The sequence below is a fragment of the Macrosteles quadrilineatus genome, unplaced genomic scaffold, assembly GCF_028750875.1.
Source record: "Macrosteles quadrilineatus isolate MER2022 unplaced genomic scaffold, UCM_ALF_1.0 Scaffold_8__2_contigs__length_117827958, whole genome shotgun sequence".
Lineage (NCBI taxonomy): Eukaryota > Metazoa > Arthropoda > Insecta > Hemiptera > Cicadellidae > Macrosteles > Macrosteles quadrilineatus.
This window is the reverse complement of record NW_026542601.1, coordinates 43,946,446-43,963,651: the sequence shown is the minus strand read 5'-3', so window position 1 is coordinate 43,963,651 and position 17,206 is coordinate 43,946,446. Positions and strand designations below refer to the sequence as shown.

General features: G+C 36.0%; 1 protein-coding gene across 1 annotated transcript in view; it reads left to right on the top strand.

Annotated features, from left to right (window-relative positions):
* LOC128999661 (probable aconitate hydratase, mitochondrial) overlaps positions 1-8,480 on the top strand; it is a 36,145-nt gene extending 27,665 nt beyond the window's left edge. The window contains exons 13-18 of the mRNA XM_054426279.1: positions 884-1,009; positions 2,346-2,443; positions 2,851-2,947; positions 4,075-4,225; positions 6,031-6,131; positions 8,113-8,480. Coding sequence (XP_054282254.1) covers positions 884-1,009; positions 2,346-2,443; positions 2,851-2,947; positions 4,075-4,225; positions 6,031-6,131; positions 8,113-8,250 — 711 coding nt within the window. The 3' untranslated portion in view covers positions 8,251-8,480. The remainder of the gene's footprint in view (positions 1-883; positions 1,010-2,345; positions 2,444-2,850; positions 2,948-4,074; positions 4,226-6,030; positions 6,132-8,112) is intronic.
* Positions 8,481-17,206: the final 8,726 nt, after the last annotated feature.

Genomic DNA, 17,206 nt, shown 5'->3' with positions numbered 1-17,206 from the left:
TTATATAAACCTAATTAGAAATATTAACTGTGAAAATTTGTATGAACAATGATTTGTGAGTAACTTTAACGTAAACAAGTACCGTATGTATTTTGTATTTTACAGAATAACTTAATTTTTGTTTTTAGGTCGAGAGTTTAAACACCATTATACAGTAATTTTTATGCACAAAAATTTCATTTAATATTATCTGGTTCGATGTTTTTTTTTAGGTTTATGAAATAGGTACCTGAGGTATTTAATAACAAAAAATAGGCTAATCATAATCAGCTGGTGTCTGGTGAAATTCCGTACAGTAGTACATAATGAAATCCCAATAGATTAAGCTGGTGGCGAACAGCTGTTTTCCGGACTAAAACAATGGATGGAATGTCCTTTAAAACAAAATAGTGTGGTGAACAGTTATTTGTGAAACTAGTGGGCAAAGTGGCACTTTGCTGCACAGTAGAGAAATGTTTACGCACAAGCCATAGGCGAGTGTGGAAAGTTTCTCGAGTGCAGCAAAGGCAGTTTGCACTCGTGTTACGCATTATATTTTCCTACAGTTACTATAAATCAATTAGTCTTTCAATCACTGTACAATGCGTTTCTAGGTTAGGTTAAATCAAAACATTGAACTAAACAGGAAACGCTGCACCAGCTGATCGTAGTAGTAATATCTTTAAGTCTTGTCAACTTATTTTCAAGCGTACACGGATTACGTGCTTAATAAAAACACGCTTTTTTGTGTTGTTTGGTTGGAATACTGGTGTGTGCCAAAGTAATAACTGTGCGCAAAGTAAGGCTTTCTGGACTATAATCTGTATAAGGAAACCCACTTTGTCGGGTGACTGTAGGCAAAGGGTATTTTATGAGTATTTGCTTATGTAGTGTTTGTTGTCAGGCTCCTCCCAAGGAAGGTACCTCTTTGAAGGTGGATGTTGACCCCAAGAGTCAGAGACTGCAGTTGTTGGAGCCGTTTGATGTGTGGAACGGCAAAGACTTGGAGGATATGACCATTCTGATCAAGGTAGGCAAACTCAACTCTTAATCTTTTCTTTAGGGCCTATTGACTAAACCTTTAGAGTTTTATACAGAAACTGAGGAAGCGTGGAAAGTTTCCATAAGCTAGCTGAAAACAAGAGTCGATAAATCAACAATAAATGCTTGGAGGGTTAAACTATTGACTATTGGATACTGAAGTGGACATCCCATCTATATGGACCAGCTGTTGCCATTTTTTTATAAAAAAATATAGTTGAGAGAGCCAGTCACAGAATGTGTTTAAAATTATATTTTCTACCTTATTTTTTGTTGCTGACATAGTTGATGGGTCATAGTTGCTATATATCACAATAAGGTTAGTTTTGTTTAAGGAAAGGCTCTAGGCCAGGATTTTAAATTGTAGAAAAAGGAGGATAGCAGCTAGCTTACCTTGAAAGTGTGGGTAGGCCATAGAACAAGTAGAAAAACAAGTAGAAAAACACTATGCACACAATATTTCGTCCCCTAAGGGACTTTGTCAAGTGTAGAGAAAGAGTTACAAAATGGCTGCTGTCCATTTTGGCCAATGGCATAGTGTTTTTCTACTTGTTCTATGGCCTACCCACACTTTCAAGGTAAGCTAGCTGCTATCCTCCTTTTTCTACAATTTATATATCACAATAAGTCATTCCATCAGTTTTACTTGGTAAACAAGTTTGTGTATCGACAGAAATTACTAATTTACATGACCACAATCTGTTGGTGGCTCACATAAACTACAACGATTTTGATTTTAGAACTGGCGACAACTTTAACATGGTGATGGAAAGTCTAGTTGTATAAATATTAAATAATAGTTAAAGGTTAAACTGAATAAGAATTATAGAAAGGAGTGAGACGACAACCTTCCTTTGCCTCCTTATTAATTCCAACTGTTTCTTTAGCCAAGAGATTTTATTAAATACCAGCTGGAAAAATGTTACAATGTATTTAAGACTTCATCAATGGTTGACCTAACCAATTTAAACCAATACATGTCATTCAATGCATTGTATTAATGACATAATTCAATTCATTCAGAAAAAGAAACATTACATATAATGTTTTACATCAAATACTCTGAAATTAGGTCCCTGCACAGCAAATTATCATTAAAAATCATCAGTAATATTACTGGGAGTCTTTTTACTAAAATATTTAAAGTATTAGTTTTGTGTGATTTGAATTTATCCAAAATAATTGTGACTTTTGACCTCATTCTGTTGAGTAAATTTCTTTCATGGTTGGAAACCAGGATAAATACTTGAGGATAGCATAGCCTCTAGAAATAATACTATTGTATACTTAGGTTGTTTAATACATTGATATATCGTCTGCTCTAGGTCAAAGGCAAATGCACAACTGATCACATCTCGGCGGCTGGTCCATGGCTCAAGTACCGAGGACATCTGGACAACATCTCTAATAACCTCTTCCTCACGTGAGTTAAAGACATTCTATACAAATTTAAAGTGGTTTTTACCAATTATTAGTCATGAAAAAACCAAAAGAATCTCTACAGAGCATTTGTAACTCGTGTAATCTTCTCAGTGATTTGTGCTTCCTGAAATTGAAGGATCTTTCCTAATTATTGATTGTAGTAGGAAAATGGCATTTGAAATAAAGTCAGATAATCAGAAGTTCACTATTAAGTCACAAATTTTCATTTAAGGGATGTTTGAAGACATCGAGTAAAATGATAAAATAAAATGCAAATGTTTTCAAGCTCAGCATGTCTGTCTAGGTTGTTATTATATTAAAAACTTCATACTGTAAATACTACACAAAAGGCTATTAGGTCCATCAAGGAAGTTATAGTAATTGTTTAGAAAAAAATATTTGTTTTAGTGCAACAAACGCAGAAAATGGTGAACTAAACAAGATCAAAAACCGCCTCACAGGAGAATGGGGAGCCGTTTGTGATGTGGCGCGTGCTTACAAGAAGGTAAAGAAATATACACACCAGCGACGTTAATTGCAGCTTGTCGAAGAATAAACTATGATCTAAAAAGGTCTGATCATCAATTACAAATAAACTCATCTCTGCCCAAAGATGTTTTTGGACTAAAAAGAGGTTTTTAAATCCTTAGGTTTACATGCATATCTTGCTGTTTATCATTCTTATATTCATTTCTGGTGCTATACAAAACCTAATTATCTCCTCCAGGGACAGTTTCCCCTTAGTCAATGTTTTATTTTCCTTAAACCTGCAGGGTTCTAGGTGATACTAGACAAAAAACATTAAACAAAAAGAAAAAAAAACGTTCAGTTAACGAATTTGCAAAGTTGCGCAAACTAGGACAATTTGTATAGCGAGGACTATTTTGTACTAGAGGTAAACTTATATAACATAATACGATAAATAATACTGTTACTGAATTGTCACCTATAACTTGGTAATAGATTACTGAGAATCCCCTATTATTTTTTTACTGAACTGTTTGAACAAGGGAGTGAAAGAATGCTGATTGTGTCTTCCTATTAACAGTGAGCATCACAAAATAATATAGCACCTTGGTAATACGATTAGTGAGAATAGAATTCCATATTATTTTTTTACATTGTCTGAATTGGCAAGTGAAATAACACTGATAGGTACTAATCTAACACCTGATTATTACTAAACTAACGGCCAAAACTTGCGAGGAAGTAATAGGTGACAAAAATTATAGAATGACTTTGTTTTACGGCCACTTTTAATCATGCATTTGCCGGTCCACATAGGCTACAGACCTGTGCGTTGTGCGTGGAATGTATCCAACAAAGTAAGGGATGAGCCAATTCAGTAGGGCCTACTAGAGTGAAGTTTACTGTAAAAAGTAGTGGCAGGTACCAAGATCGGAATGCACGACATCGTTGCCTTGGGCCCTAAATCCAGACTTAGCGACTCACCTATTACAAAAATCTGAGAAATGGTCATGACTATTGTTGTAATGGTATTTTTCATCTCTAATATGAACTGCGATTTAATCTTTTGGTATTTTTAATATACCTGCCACTACTAGTTTCACAACTATCCTCTATTATCTTGCTTACACACAATAACAAAATGATCTATCACTTTTTTTATAGGCTGGAGTCAAGTGGGTAGCCGTAGGAGATGAGAACTACGGAGAAGGCAGCTCCAGGGAGCACGCAGCTCTGGAGCCTAGACACCTCGGTGGACGAGCTATCATCGTCAAGAGCTTTGCACGTATACACGAGACCAACCTCAAGAAACAAGGTGAAACATGCTAAAAACAGTGGTTTCAACAGTGAAACAGTTAATTAGTGCAACACAGTTTATAAAGTCGGCAATTGTTGTTACAGTTTATGTTTTGTAGATTCTAGAGACATTTAATTACAGTAGATTAGCCGTTCTTGACTGACTGCAGTAAGGTTAAGTTGGTTAAGACAAAAAAAAATTATATACCTAAAAGCACAAAAAATATTTGATTCATCTATTGGGTCTAATGATGATTGAAGTTTCTAATCGAAATCGATCACCATTTACCATCTTATATATATATTTATGATCTTGTGAGTAAACAGTATAAGTGAAAATATATTATTATAAGTGTTATTTTATTTTTGTTTGTGTTTTTAGGTAATTTAATAACAAGTACTATGCTGATAAAGAAATTACAGTCCACTCTTGGTAATTCAAACACTTGATAATTCAAAACTTTCGATAATTCAAAATGAAGGCTCAGTCCCTAGAGAATCTCTCAATATTTCAAATTTTTACCAAGCATTTTGATACACTCGGTATTTCAAAGTCCAAATAGAGGGCAGGTCAATTTGTACCACGCAGTAATTCGAAGTTTTGTCGGAAAAACACTCTATAATTCGAAGCAACTCAGTTATTCAAAGTTTCGTCGGTTAACACTCTATATTTCGAAGTCATGCTGTAATTCGAAGTTTCATCAAAAAAACACTCTATAAATCAAAGTCACGCAGTAATTCGAAGTTTAGTCAGCAAAACATTCTAAAATTCTAAGTGATCTCTTCCTGTTATAACAGGAAACTATACAGTACAGTACATCCTGTTCCCATGGTAGGCTAGTGTTGGACGTTTTAATGTTTGTTTAGTTAGAGCAGTAGTCTGAGTTAGTTCGCTGACTTGTTTTTTTAAGTTGGCAATCCGATCTCTAGATTGCACGATATCTCCTTGAGCACAAACGTAGTTGTCGACAGCTGATAGTTCAGCTATTGGCGAAATATATAGCGCTAAATAACAGATTTCTTTGCAACTACAGTAACTGAAAAATAAGCCGTTGATTGTTTAAAAGTGTACTTAAATACGGTATGATGTTTTATTGTAACGTGCTGTACCTTTTGTATTAAACAAATGAACTCTCTGTAATTCGAATGGTTTATTTTTTCCCGATAAATCGAACTATTGATAATTCAAAACTCTTGATAGTTCAAATTTATATGCTTGGCCCACCAATTTCGAATTATCAAGAGTCTACTGTATTTAAAAAACTATTGAAAACATGAGGAATAAAGTTTGTCTTTGATAGAGCCACTAACGACTTCTGTTTTGAAGCCATCATCACAAATACAAAAAAAAAAAAAAATAACCGACAAAATAAAACAACACGCCATATCTGTAAAATAAACTAATGTGATATTTGTGATCTCAGCTACAGATATCCTTTCGTACAGCAACAGCAACATTGGGAATAGAGTATGCAGGTATGAGAAGTTGATGAACTGTGTGGTACGCAGTGCAAATAACAATCAAAAAGTACCGTCAAGTGCAGATCATAATGTCTGGCTTGTATTTTCGAAGTACAGACAGGGATTAAAAAATGGGTTTTCTCAACGTGTGTACCCGTACTTTAAAGTTGTCCTCGGTTTCTCGATAATTGATTTTTTACAGAGAAGGTCAAATAACACGGAAGATCAGATAATCAAAGATTAGACAACCAAAACTAATAAATTTACAAAATATTATACCTTACTATTTTTTTGTAAAACGACATTTTGTTAGTTATCAAAATTACCCAAGGAACAGTTTCATTTAGATAATTGTGATTCCAGGAATGCTGCCTCTTACTTTTGCGAACGCTTCAGACTACGACAAGATTCAACCTGGTGACAAGATTTCACTTTTGGGCCTCAAGGACCTCGCCCCCGGCAAGGTAAAGAGAAATTAGTCTTTTGTGAATGTAAGGATCTGTACATTTTAAAATTTGTAATCTGCAGGCTTATAAGAGAGACCTTATTAAGTAAGATTGGTAAAATACTTAGTAAGTTAAATACTCAGTCACTTCATATTTGTAATTATTTTTTTTTAGTTATTTCAATAATATTTGCGGTTAACCATTGAGTATTCGTGTTTAACACGTTGGGTGCGGCTGTTCCCGATCGGGTAGGGTGCTTCCGTACCAGATCGGGAACGCTCGGGAATGCCTTTTGTATATCTTCGTTTTTGCTGTAGTGTCAATCGAAGGCGGACCTATACCACGTTAACGTGTAGTGTGTGACTTACTTTTAGTTGTGGTGTAGGTTAGTAGTTAAAATCCTCGTCCAGCAGGCATAAAAATCAACTTGTTGCCCTGTCTTTCTCCCTCCAATTGGCAATACAATCACAATGGGACCTGCTACGTTCCAAGCAGTTCTGCTATCTGTGGGTGTTTTAGCGAACTACGTTGACTCTCGTCGTAAAGCAGGACATCACCGCACGTTATTTGCTATTCTGACCAAAATTTGAAAGCCAATCACCCGGCAATCGGGTTTGTTCGACACTGCGGGCTGTGCCGCACTGGGGCTACGCCCGCCATTTGATGTGCCGCATCAAACGTGTTAAGTGTAGTTTGAATCTGTCATGTCTAATAAATTGATCTAAGAAGAAAAAAGGCACCTTTTTTTTAGTACACAAACAAAAAAGTACTGATGTGTTAGACAACGTGCTCTTTCACATAGTATATTTTGTTTTACAACATTCTCAACGGCATCCCGTCAGCGATCATTGAAGTCTGCTCTATTTATTCTTTTTCACTAACTTGAACCTGTGTATTTTGGCTGTGTTGTGTTTGTAAACAGTTTCAAAACCATTCCAAGATGATGACATTGGAGAAAGTAGACTCCCTCTTTTTCGGACACCTTTTAACAGTAGACAGCATAACCTGACTAAACTCGGCAGAACTGACATCTATTTAATCGGACAATTGTTATCAAAACATTGATTTAACCGGACTTGATCGGCAGGAAGTGGATTGTTCCTTTGACTATTAATACAGACATAGGCATTCCATCCTCATGTTAAATTTGTAGCCTAAATTACTGATTTCTTCGAATACACCATCTTTTTTACCAATTCAAACTAATGGAAAGACTTATTGTGAGCTATAGCAACTGTTGTGACCCATCATCTTGGCCAGCAACAAAAAAGTTAGAAAATAGAGTTTTAGTCACCATTGCAATTCTATGACTGGCTCAAACAACTACGTTCTTTTTTAACAAAAAATTTGCTACAGCTGGTCCATATAGATGGGACGTCTACTTCAGTATCCAATAGTCAATGGTTGTACTAAAACAAATGTTTTTGTGGGAAAGATTTGAGACCAATGATCACAAGTCTAAATGCAATACTCTCCCAAATTTCAGTTAGTATATTTGGATAAGTTTTCAAGTGACTACATTGGATTCATATGTATCGTTAATTGAGCACTATTTCTATTTAACAATCATTATATAGTATGCATTAGACATTCCTAATTTGACAAGTTTTACGCAACGTCGGTTTAGCCGCAAAATCTGTTATCTGGACTGGCCTTTGTCCCGAGGAGATAAAAGAGGGTGTCTACTGTATTTAAATTATGGCAAATCAAGTTTCCTTTCTGGTTTGGTATAGGAGGAGAAGCTTGACCCCAATTTTTATCTTTTCGTATAAGAGATTAAATTATTAGTTGTTAACAAACGTTTTTGTCTAAAAGGTATAATTGTTACATTTTCTGTCTTGTTAGATTTTTTTTCCTACAGTAGTTTGAAAACTTAACAAAATCACTAGCTCTATAAAATTATTATTCAATCCTGTAGAGAAGCATTTTTTTACTAAACATCACCTGTATTGTATTATGTTTATATGGTGATTTATAATCAACCGATGATTTGTTTCAGCCTGTCGTCTGCCAGTTGAAGCATGAAGACGGAAAGACAGAAAAGATCAACTTGAACCACACCTTGAACGACCAACAGATTGAGTGGTTTAAGGCTGGCAGTGCTCTGAACCGCATGAAGCAGCTGGCGAAGCAGTGAACACTTAGTTGAGATATTAGACTGACTGAAGCCTCTAAATTCGAGTGATTTGTAACCAATGAATTGTGCGCAAACTGTAAGCCGACCTAGACCCCTGGTCGGCTTAGCGTTTGCAAGCCGGAAGTATTACGAATGTGTAAATTACAGGTCTTGCCTTAGTTCTGTGTTTCCCACGTATCCATGTCTTTTGTAAATAATGTTATGTGAAATAAAACTGTAAATTTAGTAGATGTGATGTTTTGTTATTGAATCATTCAATTGTACAATGAAAATATACTTACATAGCCAGATTGAAGGTGTCAAATGTAGATTATTTCATGCTGTTCATGTTTTGAGCTATGGCATCTCATCTTCCAAAGCAGTTTTAGGCTTAGTTGGACTGATTTATGAAACTGTCAACTAATATGACTTGGACCTGTAGAAGAATCAGTTATGTTATGCAGCTATTTACAGAACAAATGTGAATTTTGTATCTACAAAATATTCCCTAGTAACTTCAAAGTTCTTACACTGTCATTGATACTTTTATCTCAAGTGTTTTCTACCTTTGCCTTTGATTCCATTGATAGAATGACTATGACATCCTCTGACTTACCATATATCATGTTGATTATCCTCTAACATAATAACCAAGAGTAAAGTGCTCCATCAAGATTTTTAAATTATACCTCGGAATCAGATAAGAAAATTACAGTAGTCAACATCAACATCATCATACTAGATTTTATCACATATCAAGCTCATGAAAAAAAGGTAGCAGGTTTTAAAAAATTTAACTTTTGATTTAATTACATCCTCCTCTGATTCCTCCGGTAAAAATGCCACCGGTGTAGACAGTAGACAGCAAGAAAAAAGAAAAAAATTCCAGCAGTATCCATAGCTATTTGTCCATAGTCCCAAATAGTTCTGCAAAATCTTTCCGAAAAACATTTGTAATCTCAAACTCCTAACTTGACTTATATTATACCATCACTTAAATTTTGCTCAAAACCTAAACAAACTTTTATAGTATATTTCGTACCTAGGGCCGAAAATGAGGTTTTGCCGGCTCGAGATAGTTTTTAAGTTCGAGACGAAGTCGAGAACTTAAATCGATCGAGAGCTGCAAAACCATTTCGGTCCGTGGTACGAACGCTATTTTTCACCACACTATACCCTATTACCACTATTCACCACTCCCACTATAATAATGCACACTGATAGTCAACACAACTACAACTTTAAGGTTATGTGAAGAAATAATTTGAGGAATCAGCAAAAATAAAAATAAATAGTTGCTAGGCAACGGTGACAATAACACAATTCTATTGCAATGCTATGGATTTTGATTGTGTATTTAAAATGCACGAGAGGTCGTCCAGTGGTCGAAACTCGACCAAAAATATGTAATGTACTCACTTAACTATTTTCACCCCACACTGTAAATAAAACATGTGATTGGAGTTTCCTCCATTTGTTTTGATTTTCTGTTTATATTTCGTTGTTATTTCGTAACCAGCATAGCAACGCATAAGATCCATGTTAATTTTTTACAACTTTTAAACTTATTTTTTGTGCTTATCTTTGAGCCTATTTAAATTTATAAAGGGATTCTGCACACCTACAGGAAAATAGCTTTCCAACGGTATGCGTAGATTTTCCCTACGATGCACACGAGCTGAGAAAAAAGGTTTTAAAGAAACATGCTTGCCTATTAATATATAGATAGATAGATTCATGTTTTAAGTAAGTAAGCGGACAGCTGATTTTGCGGCCCCGGCCTGTAAAAACCTGCTCGGTCCCCAAATTACGATGACAGCTGGCATGGTCAGCAAAACGTAACTTTCAGCCACCAATTAACGTATGTAATACAGCCAAAAACATCATAGTGTGGTGAAAAATTCATTATGTGTATTGGCAGCTTTTTTACTGTCTACTCAGGAGGTATTTTTTTAAATAAAGCAATACATATGCTTTTGGTTTCATTGGCCCAGTTTTAACCAATAGGGACCCACTTGTCTTAAAGCCGCGTTTACAGGAAGCCAGTTGGCAGACAGGCTACCTGCCTAAGGTAACTTGAAATACACCGGAGGCAGGTAACCTGCCCCTTGACCTGCCTGCTCTAATGGCCTTGTGTAAACACAGCTTTAGGCTCAATTAGCATTTTCTATCCACAGGTTTACATTAGACCTGTGCCCTGTGCATACTGTATTAATATGTCAAGGGTCGAACCTTCCTTTTACAACAGTTTAGAAATGCCACACCAGCATGAAAACGCCAAATTTATATAGGCCTAGAGCTATATTGGTATTAGATTTTGAATCGTAGACGTAGTTAGCCTTTTTAATACTGTTCTATGAAATGGCGACCATACAAAGTAGGTATTTTAAGCCACGTATGAATGGAGATGAGTGTAGGATGAGTGGTGTGATCTTATACTGTAGTCTGTTAGTGACTAAGGCTGACATTCCTTAGACACAGCTGCTAATTAACAGCCCATACAGCTAATGGCAACTAAGGGACCTACAGTTTATAGTGGAATCCGAACCACTATAAACATTTTTTGCCTTGGTAATTACTTGTTTGGTAATCTCATCACAAAACTTGATCTCATTGGGTAAATACTCAGTTGAATTGTTGGTAAGCTTCAAAAATATAGTTTATCACAATAATGCAGACTACTTTTTTACTATTAAAGGTGAAACTAAACGTATCTTTTCACAGTTGTGAATTTAATAAGAACAAATCAAATTATAAAACCTAGAGTGTATGGGCTGGAATTTTACCCCATCATAAGATCAGCTCAAAATACATGGCCCAGAGTTTTACCCACTGACCGGCAATAATAGAATTTGGTGACTAATTAATTTGGTACATTATTGACTTTTTAGGTAAAGAACTTTAGACATTTAACTATCATTTGCCATTCCACTGTTGTTTATATTACATTTTGTAAGAAAATTAAATCTATAAACAAAAATTTAAAATAGTTCAGTTCAGTGATGTAGAAATGGTAGTTTTCCTACTGTTTTTATGAAAAATAAAAATATCATTAAAGAAAACGGTTACATGGCGGTGTTGTTATGGTGCTTTTTTCATTATTTAAAAAACTCATTGTCCTATAACCCTTTGAAAATACAGACAGGGGACAAAGCCTATGTTGACTTGACACAGCAAAGTTAAAAGGTTGTGGAAGCTGGAAGCATGGTATATTTACTATGTTTGGATTTCATAATGTCAACAGAATATCTAATAAAAAATGTCGAAAGGTCAGAATAACTATGTGTAATGGTCTTTCTCTAAAATAGGCACATTACACTATTACATACAAAATGATTCTCACAAATTCATATACCTGGGGCCCATTTCATAATAAGCTACAAGTTACAAGTTACAACTTGTAACTTGTAATTTCCATTAGATTTACATTGGGCGATCAGCTGATTTACTAATAATATTAGTTTGTACTTTATTATGAAATGGGCCCCTGGACAGAGGTTAAAATCATAGACAAATAGACCGACAGCAGTGCTGAGGTTAGCATTATGTTCCTGCGCCCACCGCTAGGAGTGTCGAGTAGTTACGGCGCACACCGCTGCAGCGTCTGCTGGTAGCATACTGCTCCTGTGCTCCTTGCCTGCAGTGCACCGCAGCGGTGTGTGCCGTAAAAACATGGCACTTCTAGTGGTGGGTGCCGGAAGCTTTTTTTGACAGTCTATATTTCTACAGTATTTGTCTATGGTAAAATTCAGGCTGCACATTACAGTTCTCTAAAACCGTAGTTATGGGCAAGGGGTAAGATTCCGGCTTTTATTACTACATATAATCTAATTTATCCAGCTCATATGTCATTAGACTGCTAAATCAACGGGGGCGGAGGGGGGGGCTTAAAACCCTCACGCGAAAAAGCGCTCCGGCTACTACGTCATATTACCAGGACTGGAGTTAAAGGTGGTCGTGGTACAGACAGCTTATCTGCTCTAGTAGTGGTAAAATTCCAGGGGGATTAAATTCCTGCAACCCACAGTAGAGCTGCTGTAAATAAAAAAACTGATATCAATCGATTCGAGACGACTAGTAAATTGCTGTATCCATAGTCAATGGTTTCATTGCAGGCTTTCGATACCAACAGTTATAGCATGTAGGCTATGTCACGATTACTAGAAAAATACCGGTATGGATCATAAACATAAACAAATGACGTTTTTGGCCCGAAAATAAACATTATTTAACATTGCTTAAATGGAACTGTCAAAACATATGTTCAATGCTATTAGTATAGGATTCGGGCCAACAACGTCATTATTTTGTTTATGATCCATACCGGTATTTTTCTAGTAGGCCTAATCGTATGGGCTATGTGAAAGAATTAGAATTTACAGGTTGCCTAGTCAGCTGATAGTGATAAGGATGTTTTTTTGCAAAAATTGAATCTGATCGTCACTGAAACTGCAATCTACAAGGCCGTGTTTTTGCGAATGTGTTTGTGTTTTGCAAATTTCTTTTCGTTTTCGTCCTTTTCTCCTTTAATGTGTTGTTAGTTTTGGTTTCTGTGTACGTTTGATTAAATAATCGAAGAATACAAGACATCTCGTAAAGGTAATCTCCTTAAATAACTTTTTTGTAATTTAGCTTATACTAATTATTAATTACAATACTAGTGAAATTGCATTTGTCGAAAATTATTTCAATTGTTTAGTCGGATGGATACGACATAACCTATTCATAGTATCTTCTATTGTTGTAGATTTTGATGGGTCGTCTTTAGGTATAAGCCATCATTGGTATAAGTTCGCCTATTCTAGGCCTATATTTCAAGCAAACTGCGTGTTTAATTAGGCATACAGTAACAACATACGAATCACATATTTTAAACTTTGATAATTATTTCTAGTGTCCATAGCAAATAAGTATCCTAACAATAAGGTTCAAGATAGGCCTAAGTGAAGACTAATCCAATCAAATGTGTCTACTATATTGTTCTTTGTCGTTCATACTTGGAATTGTTTGCCTATTTCTGAGAACATTAAGCCTATAGTGAGGATCTAGACTTTGCTCTAAATTTAAAGAAGAGCAAGAGGCACAGTAATTCAGCCGCTATTTTGTTATAAATTATAATATTGAATAATTTTCAGGAAGGTTAGGTTAGATCCTATCCTATGTTAGGATCCTATGTGCGCAGTTTCCCCGTAGAAAGACAGGCGCCGACGACTCGCAATGTAGCCCTGCTGTGCCAATGCCCCCAGATATGTTTATATATGGAGAGTGCCTTTTGCGTCACAATGCACAATAGCTGGGCCCGCTCTTAATTGACGGTGTTTATATAGTATCTATTGTTTTCCCCTCACTGGCCGTATGGAGGGGTTTGTGCTTATTGGTCCTTGTAGATGAAGAAGGCGAGGATCTTCTCTGTGGGGTAGGGTAGTCTACTTTTGGTTCATGTTAACACTAAGGTTTTTCTTCTAATCTACCTTTATTTAATGTCTCCACTGAACCTTTAAATGTTAGACATTTTAAAGGTACTTTTGGTACAATTTCGTCATGTTGCATCAACGAATAGGTTTCGAACAAGATATGTTGACTGAGGATAAAAATGTGCCCCATGAACATCTGTACATGCAAATAAATGTAACACCGGTTTTAATTTTCGAAATTTAAGCTTCAATTTTGACGGTCCTCTACGTAAGGGAACAAATTAAACTATGAAATAAATTGTCACGCACTTTAGTATGAGTCTATGAGTAACTTGTTAATAATAAGTAGCCTATAATATACAGATCGTATCAGCTATGTAGATTTATCAGCATAAGGTTTTGATATATTTATTTATACGACAGGCATTCGATATGCTCAAAGAAACTCCACAAAGCTATGTTTGGGGCTTGAAAAGGATGTATTTTATACGACAAGGAATCGTTAAGATTAGTTTTACATAAACTAAAAAGTTAGTGTAGAAACTACAATAGACACCTACTATTTTTATGCTGAAACCACATAACGAAAAGTAAATGCGATTTGAACCCCAAAGCGAAACGTTTTAGCTATACAATAAATTTTTAAGGCTATATCGCATGTTTCACTCTTAGGCCTACCTATACTGGAAAACTGTAAAAAAACACACTTAAGATTTATTTCACGCAGTATTAAATGAAAGGCGTCATCTAAAACGCCTAGGCCTAATGAGTTTATTTTCGTTAGTCCTAATGTACAGTATTTAACATTTTTACATCAATTGAATCCATGCTGGGAAATTTAACGTGTTGGACATTATGGTTGGCACACCTGGCGTATCAATTAGCCCCACAAAACGCCACCATTAACATTCTCGGCCGTCATTTGTCACAAATTAGTTTGTATGATGCGAGTAGAAAGGGAAAGGCTGGCACTTTTTGTCCCTCATATACCTCGCTAGGCCGATTAATCTAGCTTTAGAAGCCGATGTAAAAACAGTTTCGGCATTGTGAGCTCCGCTTTCAATTTAAGGTGGTCCTCGTTCTTTATTGGTCCATTGGTCAGACCGGATGGTATTTTTTAAGAGACACGTATAAAAGACATATAATATATATATGTTTATATTACTGTATATATATGTGTGGGTGTGTGTCCGTTAGCACGATAACTCTAGCAAAACTGATCCGATTTTGATGAAATTTGGTATATAAACGTGTAAACTACATCGATGCATTTATTCGAACGATTTCGCGAAACAGCATGCTCGGACTACGGGAACGGGGGGTTTATGGGGGGTTTTATATGGGGTAAAAATTGGTTCTCCCATTTTTGACCCAAAAAACATTAAATTTAGTAATTTCTTTCCGAACCATTTTGTAGAGCTTACAAGCAAATAATTTAGTATAGTGAAGCGTTATTATGCGCCTATAATGGTTACAAAATGGCCATGTTATTCTTATGGAGAATAAGTAAACTGTTTTAGTTTGTTTGTTTATGAACATAGGCCTACTTTGATCAAATTCGGACAATGCATTAATTTCTTACTAAGCTATTACCATTTTACAAAAAAATACACTTTTTACCCTCCCTTTTGCAGCAAACCTAATTACTCGTTAAACTATGCCTAATTCTATTTTAATAGGCAATAAATGCGATATTTTTAAGGAGACATTTTAGTGTAAATCCAATCAGGCAAATGGAAATTTGCTTAGGGTGCAGGTTTGCTGCGGCGGAGGTATTTGTATATAGATTACAACAATTGCTTTACTCCACATAAATATGCTTGTGTTGTCGCATTTAACTCGTAAATGTAGAATCTAGCATGTTGTTAAATAGGCTACAATCATTGATGCATTTATAATTTATGAGTAAAACCAATTATACCAATGATAAGCACCCAAGAGTTTATTATCAGGTTTTATGGAAGGTGACAGTCGATGCTTACCGAGAATGTCTGATGAAACACGATCTCTCCCGATGAAACGCGAACTCTGCCGAACTGTAACCCGAGGATAATTTTTGGTCCTTCGTGTCTGATCGCAAGATTGAATTTCGGGGGCTGTCATGCTAATGAGGCTTGTCTTCTTTTGGAAACTAGTTTTGACTACTTTTTTGCCTCCTGGGTTGAAGTCAACATTATGTGCCTGTATTGTATTTTCTCCCCTTTCAATGTTCTACTAACAGAAGCAAATTCCAAAACTCCTATAGCCTATATAAGAGGATGATGTTATTGGTAAATTTCACGTTTAAGGAGACAGCGAATGACGTAGCCTTCGAACCTAAAAGGGACAATATTTCATCTCAACCGTTGGGATTATTATTACCTTCCATCTATAACGCACGTATTGGAGAGAACACTGGGCCTGTCTCACACATTTTTAAATTGCAAATTCTCAAATACAGTTGGCCTAAAATGTCAAGCTCCATAATTACGACAATTTGAAACAGTCTTTACCAATCAGCGCCTCAGTGGACATTTAAAGTGTAAGTTATGTAAATAATATTTTAGTAATGTTTCCAAATTGTAAGTTTAGGTACATAAACATTGTAAATTACAGTATTTTTGTGATGTACTTTGTCACCCCTCCGCCCTCCCACTTGTGAAATGTTGCAAAATGAGTATTTTCGTTTCTTTTATTATTCTTGATTTGTGTGACAATAATAATCTACATAGAGTAATTCTTATTGATTGTATGTTAAGTGTACATCAATTACAATCTACCTTTAATACATTCTGTGCATAGCACACGAATTGCTTGTTAAAGAATAAAACTTTAAACTCTTTTTTCCCCTGCAGGGTTGTCTACATTTAATATGTTCCTACAACCCCCAAACGTGTTTCCTACCTCAATGTGCATGTTTAAAGCCACGAGACCCGAGTATGGGGGTCACACGCTGGGGTAGCCCCCCCCCCTCAGCTAGTGCACGTGCGTACTGACACACACGAGACATAGGGGTGGTTTGTAGGGGTAGGTTGAACTGTTTCGGGCGAGTCTTACTTCCAAACACCACAGGCTAGTCTTGTGTTCAAAATATTTATTTTAGGGCACTGTGTTTAAAAGTAATTTAGTCTCATAATGACCCAAGTTAGTCCCTCACTATACAGTCCGTACCAGCTAAATTGAGAAACAAAAGTTTACTCTTCCACCCCTGGACGAGGAACAGAGATATAGCTCAAATATTGTAATTACAAAAATCTCTTAAGCAACCTTGACATGGGAACTTGTCCAAATTAATCCAACGACTTCCCACCGACGATTCAAAATTTCGCAACTAAGACAGCTGTTAGGGCAAAAAGGCGTTGCGGATATCCTATATCAAGTCGGTGGGACTCCAAGTCATCTTGGATTCGCACAGCGACTTTCGGTGTTGGGTTGGAGAGGGGGGACAAATTATAACTACCGTACTTGCAGCAGACTCTGACTGGTGGCCATATGTGGGGTTTTTATGTTGGAATATCCCCTCTAGGACCATTCTCAAGCGGTGCCTGGGAATGGGCTTTCAAAAGACAAATAACGTATTTTCG